Source organism: Crassostrea angulata, chromosome 2, assembly GCF_025612915.1.
Source record: "Crassostrea angulata isolate pt1a10 chromosome 2, ASM2561291v2, whole genome shotgun sequence".
NCBI classification, from domain to species: domain Eukaryota; kingdom Metazoa; phylum Mollusca; class Bivalvia; order Ostreida; family Ostreidae; genus Magallana; species Magallana angulata.
The window spans coordinates 12,368,177-12,394,026 of NC_069112.1; the positions used below are offsets into that span (position 1 = coordinate 12,368,177).

General features: G+C 34.6%; 1 protein-coding gene across 1 annotated transcript; it reads left to right on the plus strand.

Moving 5' to 3' along the window:
* The first annotated feature begins 20,296 nt into the window (after positions 1-20,296).
* On the plus strand, positions 20,297-25,296 carry LOC128172088 (uncharacterized). Its single transcript, XM_052837860.1, has 4 exons — positions 20,297-20,360; positions 20,473-20,529; positions 20,634-20,690; positions 20,795-25,296. The coding sequence occupies exon 4, from the start codon at positions 22,612-22,614 to the stop codon at positions 25,069-25,071; it is 2,460 nt and encodes an 819-aa protein (XP_052693820.1). The 5' UTR covers positions 20,297-20,360; positions 20,473-20,529; positions 20,634-20,690; positions 20,795-22,611; the 3' UTR covers positions 25,072-25,296.
* The last annotated feature ends 554 nt before the right edge of the window (positions 25,297-25,850 follow it).

A 25,850-nucleotide genomic window follows, 5' to 3' on the forward strand; every position in this document is an offset into this window, starting at 1 on the left:
AGAAAGTTGAAGCATTAAACAAAGATATACTTCAAATTCAAGGAAAATCCAAAGTTACTTTTAAACAGCTTCAATCATTAGCAAGTTCATTAGCTTTTGTAACAAGGGCCTTACCGGGGGGTAGGACATTTACATGTCGCATTTATGGGCTTATGTCTGGTGTATGTCTGGTGTTTCTAAACCATATCATTTTGTACGCCTGACAAGAGAAATACATAGTGATCTTCAGATGTGGTTGAAATTTCTTAATGAATTCAATGGAACTACAAAATTTCCAGATTTACATTGGGAATCTGATAAAAACTTGCATTTTTATTCAGATCAGGGTCAGTAGGATGTGGGGTGATTTTTGGAAGTTCTTGGTCTTATTTTTGTTGGCCAGAGGAGCGGAACACGGTTATGAGAAATGATATAACTTTCTTAGAGTTTGTCCCTATAGTTTTAGGATTTTATACGTGGTCTGATAAGTTGCAAAATAAGAAATTAATACTCCATGTTGACAATCTAGCCTTTGTAGAAATTTTGAATCAAAAAACTTCCAAAAATAAGAGGGTAATGACATTCATGAGAGAATTGGTCTTATTGTCATTGAAGTTCAACATTCAGATTAAGGCAGTTCACATAAGTGGTTATAGAAATGAGATTGCAGATTCAATTTCTCGATTGCAGTGGCGCAGATTCAGGCAGTTGGCACCATGGGCAGACTGCCATCCTTATCCAGTACCTACTCAATTTTGGAGCCTTTTGAAGGGAATGTCAATCGTTTAATTGACGCGAGTCTCTCAAGCAACACAAAGATTGCTTATGACAAAGCCATTAATGTTTTTCATGACTTCAGGTTACAGTATTGTTTACCACCACTTTGGCCAGCCCCAGTAGATCACAAAGTCAATTTTTTAGCATTTTTAGCTTCAAAAGACCTTGCATATTCGACAGCTAAAGTTTATTTGTCAGCTTTGAGCCACAATTTGCAAATGCTTGGCCTAGACAATCCACTCAAAACTTTTGTCCAAAAAATGTTGGCTGGTTTAAGAAAAACTAAGCCTGTGAAAGACATTAGAAGCCCCATTACTAATCAACTTTTGCTCAAAATACTGCAGGTTTTACCAACAGTGACAAAATCTAGGTATGAGCATTTATTATTTGGATCTGCTTTGTCAGTTGCATTTTTCGGTCTTCTCCGCATTAGTGAGTTAACATCTGCATCAAACAACAATAACAAAAATGTTATACATCTCTCAGATCTACAATTAACCAAAGATACTATCATACTAAACCTCCGATTTTCTAAAACAGATCAATGTGGCAATGGTTTTATTATTAATATAAACAAATCATCACAGTCATTAGTATGTTTTGAAATCTTGGAGACTTTTCTGCTATGCAGATCTAAGGATGATGGCCCTTTATTTTGCCATTTAAGAGGCAGTCCCCTGTCTTCATACCAGTTTTCAAGCATATTGCACAAAACACTGACATTTTTAGGTACTGAAACAAAAACATTTAAACACACTCTTTTAGAATAGGAGCTGCTAAACACATGTACATGTTGGGCATAGCTGAACAAGAAATTGAAAGAAGGGGGAGATGGTCTTCAGATGCATATAAGCATTACCTGAGACCTGAGTTGGTTGCATATTAACCGTCAATTTAATTTTGAATGTTTTACAACTTTAATTAACAACACCACCATTTCTGCAGTTTGTTTACTTATCAATTCAGCTTGCAACTACTGCTACATGTATACATGCATTGTTTATTGTTTATGATATTGTAGATTCAATATGGATTGTTGGATCATCTCTTATTAAAAGAGCTGAGCACTATGCATCAATGTCGTTAGAGTTTGTACAGACCTTTCATTACCTAATGTATCAGTGTTGTGGAAAGGAGTATCAGGGTTAAGTTTTGACAGTGTTGCCGACATTATTTGTGACTTGTGATCAAAATATCCACATCCAAGGTTTCTGGTCATCCATGCAGGTGGAAATGACATTGGTAAAGATGATAACCCATTATCTAGACAACAAAAGTTTATAAAAAAAGTTATGGTCAATTTGAGTACGGATATGCCTTCAACATGCATTGTTTGGTCACATATATTACATTTAGGCTTAGGATTAATAGTTATGTGGCCACTCTTGTTTTGAAGATATGTGGTGCTTCAATTAAATATGTTGACATTAAACCCAATCAAAGTAATCTCTTTCTGAATGACGGGGTTCATTTGTCGCCTTCGGGCAATCATGAATTTGTGTCAACCATGCAGTCAGCTTTAAGGCAATTTATTGAGGGTAAAAGTTTATGTTATCCAAAGATATGATCAAGAGTTAGTCTGGAACTGTTGTGGCTTTTATTATGAATGTGTTGAAAAATGATTTTAATATGTACATGTATGTACACATTGTTAGGTCGATATATGTGAATGTTGCTATGTAAGCTTTAAATGGTCAAAATTAAACCGCTGTGATGGCGGTTGGATTTCATTCTGCATGAAATCCAATTGGCGCAATTTTGACATATAACAATTTGCTGAGGGATACTGTTGTCTCCAGGTCCCCCTGCTCTGATATGGTTTGTTGAATGAATAATTTGTGAATGCTATGCTGCCAAAAGCTTACAAGTGGTAAGATCGGCGCATAGAGTATGAACATGCAAGTGGCATGTTAACTGTGAATGTTGATATGAATAAAAAGCCATGACAGTTCCGCCATACATGTGTTTGAGTAAATTTTCCACATGTCAGAGGTGATGTTGGATTAAATACAAATTCAATTGAAGATCAATAAATGCACAATATATATATATATATATATATATATATATATATATATATATATATATACACACACACACACACACACACAGTAGTTGGCCATGAATGAGTTCGCAAAATGGCGGCGTCGTCGATGTAAACAAACTTCGTCTGCAAAAATCAAACTCCGATATTTGATCTTAAAATTATAAATCATTTACCTTCTTGTTTAGTATTTAGTTTATCTGCCCTTTTGTGCGTATTACACTTCTAATTCTGCGTGGAATGCTGTCATACAAGCTGCGAATGTAGTGAAGAGGCAATGCAGTCCACGTTTCCAGCGTTATGCGTTTCAAGTCTTCGGCGTTTTTAATTTCAGATGTTCGTCGCTGTATGCGAGTTTTCAAGGTTTTCCAGACATTTTCAATTATGTTCAGATCTGGACTTTGGGCTGGCCATGGTAATGTGCTTATATTGTTGGTGATTTTCCAAGCATTGGCCCTAGCAGACACATGACAAGGGGCGTTGTCTTCCTGGAAGATCCAGGGTCGGTTCGGGAAATGTTGTGCGACCACAGGCCATAAATAATCATCAAGGATAGAAATATATTTATCAGTGTTCATGTTGCCGTCAACTGGTGAAAGGGTTCCTACGCCATGGTATGATATGCACCCCCAAAACATAACAGATGCCTTGCAGGTGCGCTCCCTGTCTCCAAATTCACCCAAGCACTCGGGTCGTAGACGCTCGTCAGGCTTCCTCCAGACGTATATTTTATTGTTGTTACCCAACATAATTTTCGTCTCATCACTAAAGATGACTCGAGACCAATTTTCACGGACAGTCCATGTTAATTTCTGTCTACAAAAGCGTTTCCGTCGCTCTCGATTTACGTGCGAGATTGTAATTCGCTTTGAAACCACACGCCTCCTATATCCATCGTCACATAGTCTTCTTCTTACAGTTCTTTCAGATATATTACAACCCGTTATGTTATTAAACCTACTTGTAAGATCTTTTAATGTTTGTCGTCTGTTGCCTTTCACACGTCTAAATAAAACTCGCTCATCTCGAGGTGTTGTTTTTTTCTTACCCCCACTTCGCCGCTTGTTTTCTGTAGTTCCTCTCTCGTTCACCCTTTTCAAAAATTTCTGAATTGTTCTGCTGTTTATATTAGTGAATTCCTGAATTTTATAGCCTGAAAAACCGTTATTTGAAAAAGAGAAAATGATTTCTTTTTGTTCTTTTGTCAATTCTTTCCCGTGGCGAGCCATTGTTTCTATGCAGACGATAAATTGTTTACCAAAGGGGAATAATCCAGAAAATAAAACAAAACAATCCAAAAATTATAAAACTATTAATTCGGATAAAATTGAACTCGATACGTTCATGATTTACGGTAAAGTTTTACTCTCAACTTTCCAAGCGGACAATATTTGTTTACGCCGCCGCCATTTTGCGAACTCATTCATGGCCAACTACTGTGTGTGTGTGTATATATATATATATATATATATATATATATATATATATATATATATATATATATATATATATGTGTGTGTGTGTGTGTGTGTGTGTGTGTGTGTGTGTGTATAATTGTGCAAGAGTGGTTCAATATTTATGCATTTCGAAATAACTGCTTTTAAGGTTAAAGGTTGATAAATAATTAAGATTTCCACTATTAACAAATAATATAGAAACAACAAGAAAATACATTTAGAAATATGTTTATGTAATGTACAAACAAAGGCAAAACAAAAACCGATATCGACAAACTCGGTGGATTTCTCGAGACTACATTTAAACTTTCGGCGAAGGAAAAACTTCTTAGTGTTTTTTAAGAAGCGGAAATTATACAATTGACTAAACTTAAGGTGTCTTTGATGTCTGATTAATGGTTTTCGATAAAAGTAACTGGAAATAAGTTAAACTCGAAATGGAAAATTGGGAAATACACCACGCCCTAAAACTCTTATAAAAAATGTTTAAAATATATTACTAATAGCAATATTAATTCGGGGTATCAGATGACGTTAACTTTAACCTGTTCGAGTGTAGAATTAATTTATAGTTACTTTAGTACAATTGAGGGATTAATATTAGGTACAAGTTGACTATTTCATAAGTACATGTATTGTTTAAGGTGAGGCGTTCCACTTATATTCGTCTAATGAAGGTTCAAATCATGTACGAACTATATATGGTAAACTTTATCAAATCCCAACTGAATTATTTACCATTCGTTTACTCGTTCGATAAAAACCGCATCCTGTTACATCATAATCCTGTTGATAATCCTCTTAATATTACGGATATGCAGCTTAAGCCAAGTCATGTGTACATGTTTAAGGCCATAGTTTATATCGGTCTTTATCATTTATTTATTTACAAGGTTGACATGGGTGAAACACATTCTTACGAATGTATTGAAAGTGCGTACTTGCACGAGACTGTATCATCTCTGGCTCTTTTTCCATTAAAGCTCATCCCATTAGGCATAAATAATTATTGTCGAACTTCTGTGCATACTGCGACATAGACTGAACACTTTAAAAGTGTCTGTATTTAAATATAAGATATAAATTCGTTATACGCACATGTAACATGAAGTTGGTAAGCATAAGACAAAACAGGGCGGATTGAGTTTTATGCACACGTTTATCATTGTCATGTAGAACTCATACTTTTGTTATTTTCTTCCAATACCCACACAATCTCCTTTCTGTCGGTTATCGTGTTTGAAGATAGAGAGAAAATACAAATGTATGCATTTCCTCTCAAAATATACAGAATTTTTAAAGGAAAAATCCGGTTATTAAAATTGTGAAAATGGCGGACGGCCGCTGCCTTAAGTCACCCTTTTTTAGGTCAACTCCTTGTACAGTTTTCAAGAGAGGAAGTTGTTTTGCATATCAACTTAACATTTATCAGAGATGTGCCTAAAACTGAGTTTGATGTAGATTATTTGACAAAAATACAAGCCCCTGAACATAGTTATTTTTTCGAATCAAGGTTGACAAATAGACCATGAATACAGTTCATTTAAAGGAAAACCAGGTTTTCTGTCAAATTGACAGCTTATCTCTTACTTAAACAGTATTTATCCTAAAATATTTGTTTTTACAATGGTTAAAATCTGAATGGTTTTGTAACTTTTGTTATATTGTGTAAATTTTAAGATTTATTGATGAATTAATAAGGGTTCCTCCTAGCGGTTAGAGCTGGGCAAAGTCACAATATATGTGATAGATTACAATTCATTCGGATAATTTTTCTTAAAACCTGATATTTTTAGCATAATGTTCATTCTTACCTAGTTTTTCCGACGATTAACGGAACTATTCTAAGCATTTATCAAAAACTTCGTTCCACAAACCCGTAAATGGATTTACCAACCTATTATACTAACTTGGAAATCAATGATCGCAAATATATTCCAATACAATGTACACAGTTCCTAAAAAATCTAGGATAATGAGAAGAAGCTAACCCCGAACTTTGGTTTGTCATTTCACAAACATTCGAATAAAAGTAAAATACCACAAAGGGTATCAAATGACGTAGATAACTTTTTAATTAATGGAGTGTAGAATAGTTTTTTTATTATTATTCAGTACATTTGACTATATAATGATTGAAAGATTAATATTAGGTACAAGTTAACAAAGAACTATAAGTGTTGGTGTGTAAAGTGGCGCTTTCCAATTTCATTCGTCTAATTCGTCGCAAAAATGTCAATTCATGTACGAACTATATATGGTAAACTTGATCAATTTCCAAGTCAATGACGATTCATTAACTCGTACTGTAAAAACCGCATCCTGTTAAACCATAATCCTGTTGTTAATCCTCTTAACACTACGGATGTTCATCTTAAGCCAAGTCATATGTGTATAAGGCCATGGCTTATTTTGGTCTTTATCATTTATCTATTTGGTTGACATGGGTGTAACACTTTCTTACGAATGTATTCATCTTGGTTATTGCACGAGACTGTTTCATCTCTCCGGTTCTTCTATTAAAGCACCTCCCTCAAATGATTATTGTCGACCTTTTGTTCACACGCCGACATAGGACTGTACATGATACAGAGTAATGTGAAGTTGGTAAGCAGAAGACAAAACGGTGCGGATTGAGTGTAATGCACATGTTTATCATTATCATGTAGAAATCATACCGTTGTTATTTTCCTTCAAATGCAATACCATCTCCTTTCTGTCGATCATCATGTTTGTAGATGGAGAGAAAGAACAAGTTAATTCGTTTCCTCTCAAATTATAAAGAATTTCTAAATGAAATATCCGGTTATTTAAATGGTGAAAATGGCGGGCGGACAGCCATTTTAAGGGCACCCCTATTGTAGGGACAACTCGTTTTATAACTTTCAAGAGAGGGAGTTTTGTTTTGCAACTCAAGTGAACATTCATCAGAGATATGCTTTAAACCTGCATTTTGATAATATACGACAAAAATGTTAGATGATAAACTTGGTCATTTTCTCAAATCAGGGTTGAAGAATATATTATGAATACAGTATATTTGAAAGTTAACCCGGTTTACTGTCAATTTAACAGTTTTTTTTATCTTATTTAAGACTATATAGCATCCTCAGAAATTGTATTGCAATGGTTAAAATCTGAATTGTTTAATTGTTAAGATTTATTGATGAAATAAAAACGTCAATATATATCCGAATTTTTGTTTTGTGTGTGACTTGCTGTTGTTCGTGGAATGTTTCAATTATCAGTCGGTTTGTGTTTTACTTTTTAACTTCCCCAAGATGCCCTCTGTAAATGATACCTGCATAAGACAGGTAAATATCCTGTGGATGTAAAAAACTTAATAAACCATTAAATATTCTGACGAAGTCCACCCCATTACATGATCTTCATCATCAGTAGTCTCTAATACGTGTGCAAATTCGTGAATTACGGTGTCCGTAAACTCTATATAGGTTTTTTACATTTAGTCTCGCAATGGTTTGTCTCCTGTGAGGATGACGTTGGATGACACCTAAATCTTCAATTTTAGTAAACTGAAAGATTAGGGCATCGTACTGACATCTTTATAGTTTCTTACACATGGTCAAATTCGTAAGATTCGTGGATTACTGTATTGGTAACATCTAGATAGGAATATCGGTCCTCGACTGCTAGTTTCAAGTGAGGTGGACGGTAGGCGATTCCTAAATCTTCAATTTTATTTAATTAGAAGGTCAGGGTATCGCACTGGCATCTCCGTTTCTTCAATTAGGATATACATTTGTAGAATTCTACAAGGATCGATATGATTCGTCGAAACACATTCGGACAAAGGATGGGAACTCTATATGTAGACTAAACCTAGTGACTAAATTTCGAATCTACAGAATTGGAAAACACCTTTATCAATGACCAGTTGTACACCCCAGGAAAGAAAATATCTTCCGTAGCAAGTATTCTGTCATTCCATTATATATATCATTAAAAATTTTTTATTGTACATACGTCAAGCAGTAATACAAATAACGGCTTCTTTTGTCGTGGGTTAAAGAAACATTAGTGGTTAATTATAAATGAGAGATTTTATAAATTAGATATTATAACTATATACTTTCGATAAATTAAAGGAAAAATTAAATAATGCAAGATATTTGAGCAAATTTAACCCTAAAGTTCTTCATTAATTCATAGATTCCCTCTGGAGCATTGATGTTTTTTCGCATCAAACGAGGGAACGAAGGATTTTTGGCAGAAAAGGAAATGTGTTCAGGTTCACCCCCGAGCTCAGTCTGTAGAACAAGAAACTGTGTCACATTTTCCCTGCAAGTTCTTTCTGTAAGTACTTGGCCAATCCTGGACACGGGACCAATTTGACTTCGCAGGTGTTAGCCAACAAGAAAAAAAAGGTTTCAAAGATTTTATAGTAGAGGTACAGACTGCGGTATGGAGGATTATATAGTGACTTCCCCAAATGAGCGACATCAACCGCATTTTATATTGTAGCGTGCATAATACTTTTTTGTACATACAAAACGAACCAAGTTAGAATCAAGTAAATAAGTTCTACAATAAATTGAGATAAAATCTTAAAAATTCACAGAATAATTTGTAATATAACTTTCTTTTTTTTCCTAATCTTTCGTCCAACGTCTAAGTCTTCTTTCAAAATTAATATACTGTTAGTATAATTTTAGCAGCGTTCAGTTACTGTTCCTGTATCGACCTTCCTAGATAGATAAGCATCCTAGTAGCTTAGTCCGATTACTGTTTGTTTTTACTATTTCGGAGATCTCTTTTACTTTCAAATCCAACTTCAATAAAACGTGGTTAAATTCATTTTTACCAAGTGATTGACAATCGAAAGTTTACATTTTTTCCCGTCTTTTATATAATAGAACTCAGTACTACAATTTCTTTCATAGAATGCGTTTATTTTGAAGCTCACGATGCAAGGCCTCCAAGTTCTCCCCTAACTTGCAAACTCTTTGTTTAAGGTTTTCCATTAGCAATGATCGATCTAAAATGATCAAGAAAAAGAAATGAGTAGAAAACAATTTAAAAGTTCAACTTGCATTCATAAAAATACAACATAAACGGTAAAGATCGGTACTCATGGTATAGTTTAGTTGTCATAAGCAATTGAAAAGTACTGTTGTTTTGTTTAGCATAATGTTTTGCATTTGCAACAAATCTTTTTGTAAAAAATTCTTAAAGCTCACCATAGAGAAGTTCATGATAAATCACATGTATTTACCGTGTATGCACCCTTGCTGGTGAAGTAATGGGACTGCTCACCTCCTTCAGTCTCAGAAAATAGTATTCTCCTTGACGCCTACTAAAAAGTTAAACGTATATAATTTAATTCTGGTTGTAATGCGGCATTTGATTGGATGGAAAAATTTAGTTAAATTTGTATAACCTGGTTTGCACGTCACAAGACACGTCACAATGCACCAACGTACTAATTCACTTGACGTTACGTTTGAATTTTGAACAGATTTATATCATTTTTAAAAGTAAAACGGACTCAATTTATACAGCAAATTCCAGAAAATTAAATTATAAGGAATGAACTCAATATCTACCCAAGTTATACTCGTATAACCTGGGTTGGAGCAATTTACGCTTTTTTATAATCCGCTTCGCGGATTATAAAGCGTAAATTACCCCAACCCAGGTTATACGAGTATAACTTGGGTAGACATTGAGTTCATTTCTTAAATATTCATTTTTAAATAAAACAGTTTTTCAGGTTTTGTTTTAATGAAAATGAACACCGCGGTTGTCGGTGTTGAATCTATTATTGTAGATCTAACATCTAACTAAACCCCGTTAGTCTAAAATGACAAAAAAAAATTTTATTTAATAGTTTATTAAGTAAACTTGTATCATTCTTAATAAAGTATAAGATATTTTCAAATAAAATACTTACACTTCGCTTCTTTCTTTCTGTCATCTTTCCTGTTCATTATTAAAGTCTAAAAACTTCTGTTCTTTTCTTCATAAAGAAAGATAACTCATTACTGTCAAGGTGGAATGGATTGACCAGATATAGAAAAATACCTTTTAATAATTATCTTTGATTTAAATTTCTAACATATCAAAGCAATTGTTTTTATTATAAAGGAAACATTCTTTGAATTTAAATATTTAATATAATGTTCTGCTTATTAACAAAATTGATTCTTACAACTCATAATTATCAAAATGGAACAGGTCTCAAGTTGCAGCACATTTTGTGCTTTCTTTTGATACGTTTGATGCATGTCCGGCAACATGCAAATTGCGTACATGTATAGCACACGCAACTTCCAAGTAGTCGTTTAGCAGCACAGTCTACACGCAAACGGCGAGGGTGAACTTTGGTTTACAGAAAGGTACTTTAATTGTTAAACACTTTGACACAAATAAGGCAAACTAAAATTAATTCAATGTAATTAAAGACGTTACATCTTAGTTATGTGTTTCTGTGGTCAAAGCAAAATGTTTTAATGAGCAATAGTTATCTTACAGAGAGATGGTTATTTTCCGAGCGTCCCTCTCCGAAAAACCCCAATCCTACACGATTTAGACTTGAGAGTTATATAGCTTCATGCACTCAACGAAAGGACTTTTCCTCAAGAATCGATAAACGTTAATACTAGGGTAAGGTCCACCCATGAGATGATATTTGTGTCGCTTACTGCATTCTTTGATATAATTCAAATTTTCAGGCATAGTTCCTGATTAAATTCCCTGTGTAGGTTAGCAAAGATTGATATCTAGGGACTGCTGGCAGTTGTGCAGCTAAAAATACCAAATGTAAATAGTCATCGAAATTGTTGTAACAATAGTTGTTAACCATCTATATTTAAACAAAAATTAAAAGATATAAAGAACCATTTTTTTTTTCAAATTACTATTTTAATTTTATAAAGTACATAACTATAGTATACACCTGGAATAATCACTGTACTATCTGTTGAAACTAAAAAAAAATTATACTGGGCAGATCTGGCCAATTGTCATACACTCGATAACTTGTACGCTTCTGTATGTACTTCGTGTTCCTAATAAAGCTTGTTGATAAATTTCTCCCACATTTATTCTTCGAAATTGGTTTACAGCTATTGTCACAGGGTCGTTGGAGAAATCACGAAGTCTGGATTCGTACTCATGAGACGTATATACCTGAACACGGTCACTCAACCAGGTCATTTAATGCTTAAACTAGAAAAAAACCACGTGCCTTATCGTAACGCCCATATCGGTTAGCCTCGGGATATTTTAAACCCATATCTACCAACACTTGAACTTATTCAAGTGGGTCGGCCTCCTCCCAGGCTGGTACTGGCTTTTTCTCCTTGGCGTCTGAATCTGAAATGTTTGTAACTTGTTATTTTGTGTAAATATTAATTATTAATGAAATTGAAAACACCAATCTATATCCGAATTTTTGTGTTCTTAATTTTGCATTTACTCTATTTACAAGGTCACAATTTCCGTAGAATTTCCTCTTGGTTTCATGCCATCCCTAATTATGCCACTTCTAAGCTTCCGCATATAACTCGTGATCTTAAAAAGGCTTGGTAATAAATTTCACCCTCTTTTTATTCTTCGAAATTGGACGCAAAATTTAACAGCTATACCTAAACATAAAACTCAACCCCATTCTAAGTGGAAGTGGTTACTCAAATCATGTGACATTGTTCGATTGGTGTTCCAGCTCATATCATGTGACATTGTTCGATTGGTGTTCCAGCTCATATGGCTACACCCTCTAAGTGGTATAATTCTTGAGTCAGCATTTGAAGGATTAATCAATTATTAATCCCAATTAACTAATGTCTTTATCCTTTTGAATATTAGAGTAAGAATTGCGTAATCATCATTTATTTAGGGGTCAATTCCCCAATTTGTAAATAATACATAAATAACAATAACATGATATTTGAGTGAGGCTTTGATTACAAAATCTTAAACAAATGTTTATATTATTCTCTACATTCTACAGAAGCCCGGATGGTCTGTAAGTCGCATTGATTCACACCTGCATAAGACGGGTCAATTTCCTGTTAATGTAAAAGACTTAATAAACCTATTAAATTCCAGCGAATTCCACCCCATGATCTTCATCGTTCATAGTCTCTAACACGTGTACAAATTCGTGAATGACTGCATCTGTAAACTCCAGATAAGAGTTATGGTTTTTCCAACTTAGTCCCACAATGGCAAGTCTCCTGTGAGGTTGACGGTGGGTGACACCTGAATCCTCAATTTCGGTAAACTACAAAATTAAGATATCCTTTTGGTATTGTCTTCTTCCAAAATAGAAAATAACAAATTCTATAAGGTCCGAAATAATTCGCCGACACAAGTTTGGACAAACGACGGTTACACTCGGTGTTGATCGAACAAAGGGACTTAATTTTGAGTCCACGTAACGAGAATGCTGAATGTCTTTATCCTGTGGTAGGAATCTTCTGGAGAAATGAAAGAAGGGGAAACTAAGGTCTAATTTTAAATTTTGTAGTTTACGACTGCCATTTCCATGCTCCCGCCAAAAATTCAACATCAGCAGCACGTCCACTGTCATCAGAAAACCACATATATATATTGCTTAGATGGAAATAAAGCAATTTGACATTTATTCATTTTACTATTTTTGATAGCATTAATATCATCTTTTTAAGAGAGGATTTACATTTGTTTTATTTACTTGTTGATGTGTGCAAATTTGTAATGAGTGTACACTCTTATTAATACAAGTAGTATAGTCGGTGGGGTTTCGTGCTAATTTGAGGCTCCCACCTAAATTGAGGCTCCCGAGGAGCCAGCCGATAGATCACGGAAGCAAAAAAAAAATTTTTTACTTACATTGTTTATGATACTCTTTTCCAATACAACAATTTCCCTGATTGGACTGTCCGCAGTCTGTAAAAAATTGAAGCAATAATTTTTTTAGATTATAATTAGAGAAAAACACTAAAATTAAATTTAAAAAATTAAAATTCAACAAATCAATTAATATACAAGAACAATAAGATATTTTGTTCAATTCTTTAGTGAATTTTATTAAACGAGGTGAATCTAAATATACTTACTTGTCCTGAACCAAACAACAAACGCTTCCTCACACGTGCGAACACGGGTCTTTTTGGTGTGGAGGCTACCATCACCCGCGACGACAGCCACACATTATTTGTCTGTTAAATTAAAAAAAAAAAAATAATGAATATATATGCTGATTTGTTAAATGAAATAAAAACGAAATCGTTATGTTTAATATTAAATTGCTTATCGATTTCGAATTATTTTTATAAAGTTTAAAAAAAAATCTATAAAATTAGAATATATTTATAAATCATGTAACATATAAACATATTTAAGACAAAACAGGATTTTTTTTTACAATATACAAAAAAAATATCACCCTCATATTATCTTAGGAATAATTTACTTACGTTGGAACTCATGATGAATGCACGTCCAGACAAAAATATAGAGTACTGTATGCCGACAAAATTTTGAGTTTTATATGAGACTCACTCATTAACATATTCATAAACAATTGCATACATATTTAAAGCTTTTCTTCCTGCTAGAGAATATGAAAAAGGATTTTAAGATAAAATAAATCTTCATCAGTATCCGGCAAATTGCTTTATTAAGGTCTTCCGTTTCCAACGGAAGACCTTACTATTATTCTGAAAAAATTTCAAATTTCTTATTATTTTTTTTTTTTCTTCTAGACGCCAACTTTGATCCTTAATATCTCGCTCGTTTGTTCACCGATTGTTTTGAAATTTTCAGGACTGATAACATGCCGCGTGATGTTGTCGTTGCATATTTTAGTTGAGGAAAATTCCCATTCGGTTTTGAGTTATTCCCCTTTTAGTAAAATTAAACGACTTCTTTTGTCCAGGGGGGTTTAGCTATAACGATGGCTGGCAGAGTCTCAAAGATGGGCTGGTTTGGAAGCTAATACATTGAATTTGTGCGAGATATATTTTATTTATTATTTAAATGCAAATAAAAGGGGTGGTATAGATGTTGAAACAAAGGCAAGAAAAAAATTCAAAAAAATTCGCGTATTTTCCGTGTTAGTTTCCTACCTGATAAAAATTTGTTATAACATGTATTTTAAAAGATCTTGGTCTTACCAAGACCTTTCATTCGGTATACAGAAAAAGGGGCTGGCCCCTATAATTAAGGAGTTAGATGCGTCAAAAGTTTCTTGTCAATAACTTGTAAAGGAATAAAAATTTCTAATGCATTATTGAAGCAAAGTTGTAAAGAAATTAATTTTGAATCCTTCCGTGGTATTCAATTTAATGTTTTCGTAATTTATAGCCAGTATTTGCAGAAACAATTGTTGTCAGTTCGGTCCATTTTTGTGGGGGTGCGCACGTTTTGGAGGTTCTGAAAGGGCTTTTTGTAATGCACTAACTGATACATGCAGCGCGCAAAAATAATTCTACAAAAAATTCCCAAATGTTTTTATTCATATGTACATATTCATTTCATAAAAATGAACGTCTTTGACCTTATTTTTGTTGTTTGTTTCATAACTGTGCCCCTTTCCATATTTAGATGCATTACGAGACTCAGGTAACCGATCGATAGAAGAGTAGCTAGCTGTATTCAGGCCGTCGCCTTGACGACAGTGCATATGCTTGTAGAGCTGGACGTACACATGTTTAACGCCCCACTGTGTTACTGTTACAGAGACATTTTGAATTGTTTCAGTACTGGGAGATGTGTTAATTAAATGGTTCGAATGCATGGTAATTAAACTCAACTTTTCTACAGTACGTATACACGGCCGTCATATAAAGCACAATGTGTATTACTGACATGACAAATGTACGCTGGCAATTTAAACGAACGCGGGATTGCTCCCGATAGAACATTTCTTTTAAAGCAAAACAAAATACTGATTTCCGATGGATATAATATTATCATCGTGGAGATGATTTTAAAAAGTGAACTTAATATTCGTATACGATAATATTTGAATCCAAAGCCGCTATTTTTAAGTAACGGTTATTAGGGATACATGTATTAATTATGACTTGCCCCGCGTTTCACGTTTTTTACTTGCAATGCATCTACAAACGAAAATACCAAACAACCTTCGGCAGCAATTTATAAATAATTTATTACATACTAGTACACAATATTAAAGAGATAATTAAATAAATTGTGCTTTATAATTGTACTCGCTATCTTCCGTGGAAATAATGGCATGGAAAAATGTTGTTCAATGTTCATCAAAAACGATGTAGCCTTAGCAATCGAAAATAATTAACAAACTGTATATTGATAGATTGACACATTAACAAACATTCAGACCCGCAATGTATTTTTTGCAAATTCTATAAAATGTAGACTCAATAAGTTAATTTTTCCGTTTGGGGTATTTTGAATCACATGTGTACGCTATGTGTACATGTACATATAGATTAATAGCCATATAGATAAACACTTTCAGTGTTGAATTTTTAAAAGATATTTTGTACATGCAAAGCAATCCAATGCAAGGGCTATTAAATTCGAACAATGTACATACGATAGGGATCGAACTGATACTGGTTCTGCTTGTTCTACTAACAGCGAATGAAATGCGAAGTATTAGGGTGTTATTTTTTAAACAAATAAGTATTGCTCTCTTAAAACCGTGCATTACTAAACAAAGTATTTCATCGGAAGCATTATTAGTTACCTTAGCTGCATATATGTAGCTCTCCTTCTGGAAAAATTGAGTACCATCCGAAATTTTTCATAGCAATAGCTTTCCAAAAAGCTTGCCTGACTACCCAAATTTATTCAATGGAAGCATGCATGTATCAATTAGACTATCTTATAAGAAATGAAATTTAATTTTCGCTGCGGATCATAAATTATTAAACTGAACGTGCAGAGTTTAGAAGCAATTTCAATCTTTTTCTTCGATCGAGTGCATGTACCTGTATATCACTGGAAATTAAATCATTTCATTATTTTAAATCATTTTAGGAATGTACATGTATCGAATAATCTCAAACAGCCAAATTGAAAATTGAATTTGTTATATATTAGATGCAAAATCAAAGACATTTTGTTATTTCTAACCATATAGGAAAGGATATTCAAACACGTACATGTAGCATCGTTATTTGAAAGTGTGTGTGTGTGTGTGGGGGGGTTAGGTGGGCAGCTTCATCAAAAAAAAATCTTGACAAGGAATTTAAAAAATGGGGAATTTTGAAAATCCTAATCCGTAGGTGGGAGGGGGTATTTACATTTTAACTTCAATTTAATTCAATTAGAATTACTTTATTTTTTGGTTCCATTTATTACATGCTCCGACAAAAGTGAAAGATCCATGATATCTCTATTTATTATATGACCAGTTAAGAAAATAGAGTGGGTAAGACCATCTACACATCATGTGCTCTGGCCTAACTTGGACTCGCCCACTAATCGGCGAGCCAAAATTATGAATGAGACGTATTATGGCGCGAAGTCTTTCTTTACCATTCACGCAACAGCTGAGATCTCAGATAGATCCATCGGCATAGATCCACTGGGAGGGTGTCAACTAATAACTACATATATTATGCTTTGGATTGAATGTTTTAGAAGAAATCTATCGAATTAACATACACACTTAATTGACTAGCAATTGTTAGATGTACATTTACATTTGTACACGCGAGTGAAACCCTTTTCCAGATGAATGAAATCGCCCAATTGATCGAAAATCGGGTCACACGTACCCCACTTCGGCGAATTACTTGTACGTAGCCCCTCCAGTAAATATTCCAATTATATGAATTTATATTTGTTTTAATTAATCCAAACTGATGATTCTTTGTTAATGATGATAATCCAACACCAACTATTACTTACATTGTACTACTTAGACAATGTGTATCATCTTGCGATGACACCTCCCTCTTTTTTTTTGGACCTTTCAAATATGGCAATCTATTTTTAAATCAGGATTACACACGTGCAATGTGAAATGCCCTTTTAATTGAACACTCTTGCTCATTGTGCTTATTACATCCCATATAACGTTTTCATCAATTATGAATATAAATGTTGACACATTAAAGATGCATCCTCAGGCAATTATTAATTCAAGCTTGTGGGTCCCCCCCCCCACTTTTTCTCACAGCAACTAATTTTTTAAAAATTTGCTTATAAAAAATTGAATTATCAAGGATGTAAAAAATTTATATAAAAATAAGGAAATTAGGATTGAAATTGGGAGTTTTTTTTTTTTTTTTTGCTTGTCAAGATTTTTTGGATGAGTCTGCCCCCCCCCCCCCACTTTCAAAAAGGATGCCTGCATAAAGATAACAACATTCAAGGGCCTTCCGTCATTTTCAAGCCATGATAAACATGATAAAAAGGACTCTCAAAATAAGAAAATAGACGCAAAGTAAACTGCATTCATGGCATATGTTCACATTGTATGATGTGTCTCAAAATTCCTATTTTGGACTCGTCCACTATAACTACGAAAAAATTAATGAATGAGACATCCTGATTCTGGCGCGGAGTCTTGTAAATGAAATTTCCATTGATCTGAATGGATTTTTCCGTGAGGGTCGGGGTACTAGGTATAAAAACAAATTTAATCGTTCAAAGTTTTGAATTGTTAATATATCAGATCGAATGTTTTAGAGCGATTTATAAATCCAAAATACAGTCATTTTTAATCTGTTGACGCGTGAGCATATGTATTAAGTAGGCGGGCATCCCTACACCCTATTAATTGAAGACAAATGAAATCGCGTCCAGCAGAACTCCCTGGCATTTTAGTGTTTGTTATTATAAATTTATGATTTTGTTTGTTAATAACAACATCAATTATTAATTAACAATGTACACTCTAGTACGCTTATACACAGTTTTGTTGCGATGACCCCCCCCCCCCCCTCCCCGGACATTATACCTATTTTTAAATCAGGATTACACACGTGCTTGCATGTGCAGAAGACAATCTGGAACTTAACTGATAACTATATCATCTCTTTGGAGATTTATTTCTCCGTAAGCAAATACGTGTAGTAACTGATACATGCAATTGTGAAAACCATAGAGGAATGCATAATCTGCGCATAATAACTAACTGCTTGATGCAATATTTCTTTTTTCCAACATGTTTTAAGTCAATGATAATATGAAAATATATGCTTGACTTCATATCGGAAATTACTCATTTTTATTATTCCCCTTTTCAATAAACAAAACAAACCAACAGACCAAATTGATCCAGATAAATAAATTATCAAAAATAAACCTAAAAAACAAACTACACTTTCATCCTTCACCCACAATATTGCCTTTTCGATATTTGTCATCGTGCTAGATCCGTGTAACAATCTATTAAGTAGGTGCTTGCACGACATAGAACCGGCCCTTGCTGATCAACGTTTTCATTAACACATATAAAGGGAAAAAATATTTAGATTTTTTCTTGGATTTATTTTGATGTAAATAAAAAAGAGAAGAAATTAGTTCTATAATATATATGCGATGTAAATCTTTTTTCCACGCAATATTTCGTATAAAACAACGAAGAGTAGTATCTTGAAACTTCATTCAAAATTTGATTAGACCTTTAAATTTTAAAATGCTAACATTGAAAATTGTGCCCGATTTCTTTTTTTTTAAGATAAAACTTTATTTAAAAAACTGATTCTTTGAGACAAAATAAATAAACATAATCAGTTTGATATTCTCTAAGTGCAGTTCTGTAGCTCTTAGTCTGAAAAAGAATCGGATGGACGACCTAGGACCCAGATCGTCCATCCAAATTTCTTGAATATTGCCATTTCTTTCGTACGCGGACGCATGTTGGCCGAATACTCACCAAGACTAAATGGTTCGTACTTTAAGTTTTAACTGCGTTTAAAGGTAATATTGGAATTCCGATAATTTTGAAAATGATTAATTAAATAAAAATGGTTAAAATTACCGTCAAATTACCGGCATCGGCCTTCCCCATGCGCGAATCAAGAAGAGTAGGGTGAGGGTTCCAGACCCCACCCCAACCCCCGCAAAATTTCTTTCCATTACATGTACAATATAAAATTACAAAAATATGCCTCGGACATCCCCAGGCAAACTCAAATAACCGTCAGACACTCAACCCCCACCCCAGGAAAATTTTTCTTATCTGCGCATGCCCCCCTCCCCCCCCCCCCCTCAAAAAACAAAATTATTCTTCAGAACCCCCTGTAAAATTTCCAGGATCTCCGCATACATTCTAAAAGATTCATTGGCCCTTGCTTTCGATAAAAAATGCGAGTAAAATGTTTGGTCTTTTTACGTTCATACCGGGCATACCCACTGTGTGATTATAATCGTCGTCCATATTCTGTGTATATTGAGTCAATTATGATGATTCGATAAGTTTCTCAAAATAAAATGCACATGCAAAAAAACAACATGCGGCGAATCAAACGTCAGACAACTTTTAAAGATCTGTATTTGCTTATATACATGTACTTTGTTTCGTTTACACAGTGTTTATACATCTAATATTGCACCATGGTCAGGTATCAATTTTTATATTACGTCACAAGTATGACGCAGCTACGACGGAAGACCTAATCGTTGCTTGCAACGAGCTCGTCTCTAGTTTGTTTATGTATTTCATAATCAATCAGGATCTACAAGATACGGTTATGTTCAATACGGAATGTTACTTAGCAAGTCACTTACTTGTCAATATAATCATTACATCGATAGGGATTTATTTCACCATAATACATGTATATGTACAATTGCACATGCACAATACTTGATCATTCACTTCTGATTAGATCCGCCTTTCTTACAAGATAATCTTCTTCCCATACAGTAGAAAAAAACACTTAAGTGTTATTACACATCATCTGTTCATTTTGACTAACGAATTGTCCACATGTAATTACATATTTTCGAAAAGATATTACTAATATTTTTGAATAAATAATAATTTTAAGTTGAAGTTCTCATTTACATGTATATATATATTATAGAAGAAAAAAATAGACAGTAATCGAAATTAAGCTACTACTTTGGTTTCGTGATAAAAATTTCAGAATACTACAAATAGAAATGATTTGCCATCAACGAGTCGTCCAGACATTCCAAATGAGGTAGGGATATGTAAATGACACATACTAAACACATACTAAACATGTTTCCCGTTTTTTCCCCAACATTCACTATTTCTTATGTTTATTATAATTATTAATTTATTTATACTAGTACGCTGCAAATAGAAATGATTTGCCATCAACTAGTCGTCCAGACAATCAAAATGAGGTACAGAGAATGAATGTAAATTCTAATTGATATTACATATTCAACATATTTTGTGTTCTCTTAAAACAATGGATGATTAATGTAATTTATATTTTCATTTATAGCACGCTGAAAACGAAGATGATTTGCCATCAACAAGTCGTCCGATCGAACGAAATGAGGTATGGGGGCAAATTATTATTTATATAATTGATTTTGAAAAAAAAATAAATAAAATAAATAAATCAGAATGTATGACTATTTTCTTATTATTAATAATTCACAGGAATCTGCTCAAGAGTTAACCTGTCGCACATGTCAACAAACCTTCAGTTGTAGGAGAACTCTCTACCTCCACCAAATGAACGAACATTTCCAAGTTGGTGCAGGACAACTACAGCCCAGGCCGTGGGGGAATGGGACCCCGCCATGGGAAGAAGGGGGGGCATATCGATAACAAACTAAAACAAGTATATGAAGCAAATAGTCCTATCATTTTAAGAAGACATCAGGAGGGAAATGTTTGTAGTATTTATAATTTTCCCATTGACAATCAGTTTTCTGTACAAGAAATCATGCAAGCGGCAAATGAAATCTATGAACGACAGAACAATGCATTTAGATTAAATTTAGAATTCGGACTTATTTTGGTTCATAGCGAAACACGCGAGTATAGATATTTTAAACCTCATCACAATCAAGAATTATTTCAAAGACCTATTTACGTGTCCAACCGAAGACATTTAAACCGCTTGTATTTACGCATGAGACAATTAAATATTACCGATTACATTTTACGTCAACGACCCGATACAAAATGGAAACCATATTTGATTACCAATTTACGAATCGTTATTTACAGCCTAAATTTCGTGTTAGGTAAGGGTGACACCGTTTTACCCGATCACATTCAACAATCAGCCAATATAGTTTCCTTGTCTAAAGACAGGAACGGTCATTATTACAAAGACAATTTGTGTGCCTTCCGTTGTTTAGCTGTGCACGAAGGTCACCATACTAGATTAGAAACTCGAACTAAACTCTTATTCGATAAATGGGTCGAATACAATAGATCCCACCGAAAAGAAATAAATTCGGATTGTAAGTCTTTTCCTGGCGTTACTTTAGATCAGATTGTCTATTTTGAGAAATGTTTTAAAGTTTGTGTAAATATTTTTTCGTTGAACGAAAATCAGTGTGTTCTGTCCATCTATCAATCAAAAGCAAACTTTTCAAACGTGATGCATTTAAATCTGTACGAAAACCACTTGTCATACATTTCTAACTTCAATGCATATGGAAAAAAATTTCAGTGTAAAACATGTCACAGACATTTCAATCGTATCGATGCCATGCGACGTCATCAAAGAAAGTGTGCGGGAAAAACGCAACGAAAATTTCCCGGTGGGTTCTATTCTAAAACCCAATCTATATTCGATAAATTAGATCAATTCGGAATTCACGTGGACGAAAGCGATAGGTTATATGAGTGGTTTCTGGTGTATGATTTTGAATCTATGCTAGTCCCTACGAAAATAAAAAACACCGATAATTTAGAATACACCGAGCATCACATGCCAATATCGGTAAGCATATGTTCCAATGTGAACGGATACACCGAACCGCACTGTATAGTTGAACCAAATGCCGACGATCTTATCCGGAAAATGATTTCGTATATGTCAATGATAGAGCAGAGTGCAACCGAATTGACTAGAACTAAATTTAAATATGTGTTTGACGAACTCGAGGGTTCTTTTCTCGATGCCGGAATTGGCAACGAAATGGCAGAGTACCTCGAACATGACACTGAGATAGAGAAATTGATAGAGGAAGAGCGAAAATACGCCGGAAATCTAAGAGACGAATTAGAGAAATATTGTAAACAGCTAGTATGTATAGGTTTTAATTCGGCCAAGTATGATATCAATTTAATCAAGAGCTATCTGATCAAACACCTCATTCCGGAAAACGGAAATGACACGTTTACTGTAAAGCGCAACAACAGTTACGTATGTATTAGCACGCCGACATTTAAATTTTTAGATATTACACAGTATCTGAGCCCCGGCATTAATTATGCAGGATTCTTAAAGGCTTTTGATGTACAAGAATCTAAAGGTTTTTTTTCCTTATCAATTTCTAGATCACGTCGATAAACTGAATTACGACAGACTCCCGCATCACAATGCTTTTTATTCATCCCTGAAAAATTGTAATATTTCAGAGGAGGAATATGCTTTTTGTCAGCAAGTGTGGCATGAAAACAACATGTCCACTTTTCGTGATTTTCTCGTCTGGTACAATAACCTCGACGTCGGACCTTTCGTTCAAGCTGTTAAAAATTTACAAAAGTATTATTTCGAACGAAACATTGACATTTTCAAATGTAGTATTTCTGTACCGGGCCTGGCGCGACAAATGCTATTTGAAAGTGCTAGGAAAGAAGGGGCTGTTTTCTCCTTGTTTGATAAGACAAATGAAGATTTGTACGATACGGTCAGACAGAATATCATCGGGGGACCGAGTATTATATTTACGCGCTATCACGAGACCGGAAAATCGTATATTCGCGGCAATCCGCACAAATTATGCGGCAAAATAATCGGTTTCGATGCAAATGCCCTCTATTTACATTGTTTAGGTAAAGACATGCCCGTTGGAGCTTTCGTGCGTCGTCAAGTTGACAGCGGTTTCAAAGCACAAAAGCGAGAGAAATACATGCTCGCGTACGATTGGCTAGAGTGGCTAAACCAAAGCGGTCAGTACAATATCGCGCATAAGTTTAATTCCGGAAAGGAAAAGAAAATAGGTCGCTTCCCGGTCGACGGATACGACGAGACTACAAACACCGTGTTTCAATTTCAAGGTTGTTACTGGCACGGTCACCGTTGTTGGTTAACGCGACATATTCAAGACGATGATTTAATGAAAAGTCGAGAACAAAAGACGCGAAAAACAACTGTCTATCTGAAGAGGAAAGGTTATAAAGTTGTAGAAATGCGCGAATGCACTTTCCGGAATAACGTTCGGTCTAATTTGAGATTAAAAAGTTTCACAGAAGCGCGCAAGTCCAATATGAGTCATGGTCGAATGTCTCAGGAAGACCTCATTGCTGCAGTGATGAGTGACAAATTATTCGGCATGGTCGAGTGCGACATACGCGTGCCGGATACATGGCCTGCTCATTTTAGTCATTCAACCATGACGCCTTACGAATATTTTTCTGAAATGAGCCCCCTCTTTTGCACAACCGACATCCCCTTCGATGTCATAGGTCATCACATGCAAGATCATGCAAAGCGCTTTAACCTGTCTGAAAAACCGCGTCGTTTATTGGTCGGGGGAATGCGCGCGCGACAATTACTGATTGCGACCCCATTACTTAAGTGGTACATAAACCACGGTCTAGAAATTACAAAGATTTACCAAACCGTCGAATACACACCCCAAACATGTTTTAAAAGCTTCGTGCGCGACGTCAGTGATGCTCGCCGTCAAGGTGACGTAGATCCCTCTAAAGCCATTCTTGCTGATACGCGAAAATTAGAGGGAAACAGTGCATACGGGTCCACGATCATGAACCAAGAAAATTTTCAGGAAGTTAAATACATTCGGGGTGAGGGAAAGGCCATGGTAGAGATTAACAATCCTCAGTTTAAGAAACTAACATCTCTTTTAGACGACGAGGAACTTTATGAAATTGAGAAACATAAAAAAAATATAAATTTAAATTTACCCATACAAATCGGGTACTTCATCTTGCAGTACGCAAAACTTCACATGCTACAATTCTATTACGATTTCATGGATAGATATGTAGACCGTGCAGACTTTGAATACTGTGAGATGGACACTGACTCTGCCTACATGGCCATATCGGGGGAGACCTTCCAGTCTGTGATTAAACCTGAATTGCGACAAATTTACAAACACAGCCTCGAAGGTCACTGCACCGCCAGCGGAGAGATCGAGGCGGACTGCGATCGTCATTGGTTTCCTCGCACTTGCTGTGAGGAACACAAAAATTACGATCGCAGGACGCCTGGATTGTTTAAAATAGAGTTTGAAGGCGACGAAATAATCGGCCTGTGCTCTAAGACATACATTGTTTCTAAACGCATTCTAAAAAAAGAATCACCTGCATGGATTGCAGCGCAGCGAATACTCAAGCGCGCATTAAAAAAATCGCGGAGCCCGAAAAGACTATTCGTCAAACAGCGAATTGTGACCAAAATTAAATTTTCATGTAAAGGCATTTCAAAGAAACGGGTGACCGCTCCATTGACTACCTTTAGATACGTTTTGAAAACCCAAAAACCATCATCAAGTGTCAATATGGGATTTAAATTGCACAATAACAAAATTTGTACATATCGTCAAGCAAGAAACGGGTTTTCATATTTTTACTGTAAACGCAAAGTTTTATCCGACGGCATCACCACCCTACCTTTAGATGTAGAATTATGCCCAGTTAAAAGTAAAAATGATTATGAAATTGAAATTGACGATTTTGACTTAGGTCTCGTACATTTGCTCGACGAACTGAACGACAGCGATTAATGTGTAAACTGTTGAGAGAGAGAGAGAGAGAGAGAGAGAGAGAGAGAGTTTTATAAAGTTATAAAAATTTAAAAAATTCATTAAAATAGGATTAGAGATTTCATTTTCATTGTGAAAGTTCTATATGTATTTTTATATCTATCAATCATAGAGTTTATTTTGCCGATTGCATGATTTTCATTTATTCTATGACTATTGTGTTGGAGCGTTTAGAAAGTGAATCTAATTTTTAGACGGTGGCTATAAATAGCCACGGTCTATTGCTACGGTCCTGACCGGAAGAGTATTTCTCACGGGGACCCTAGCGGATAACGAACGATAACTCTTGTTGGGTACATTTATGCAGTGTTATACAGACAATGTTTTATCTACGTGTCGATTTCAGTATGAGAACTAATTTTAATCTTATCAGATATTTTAAGCATTATAGCTGCTAATTATTTTGTACATACATTTAAATAATGTATGAAATTGTGTTTTATTTTAAATGGGCCGTTACCCTATCTGGTTACGCGGTATTAATAATTAAATATAAGCACTAACTGCCAGTTTTGATGTTTAACTCTGTATCAGGACTGCATAAACTATATCACTGCGATAATTGGTCAAGAGATCTCACAATAACTGCTTCTTGTTTTTTTATGATATAAATAATTGTCAGAAACACACTATTTAAACTGGTTTGCCATTTCATATTTCAGCAATTATGCTTCCTCGATAAATTCAGCCATTTTTAACGCATTAGTTTTAGTTGAGCAGCATATTTTTTGTTGTTGTAG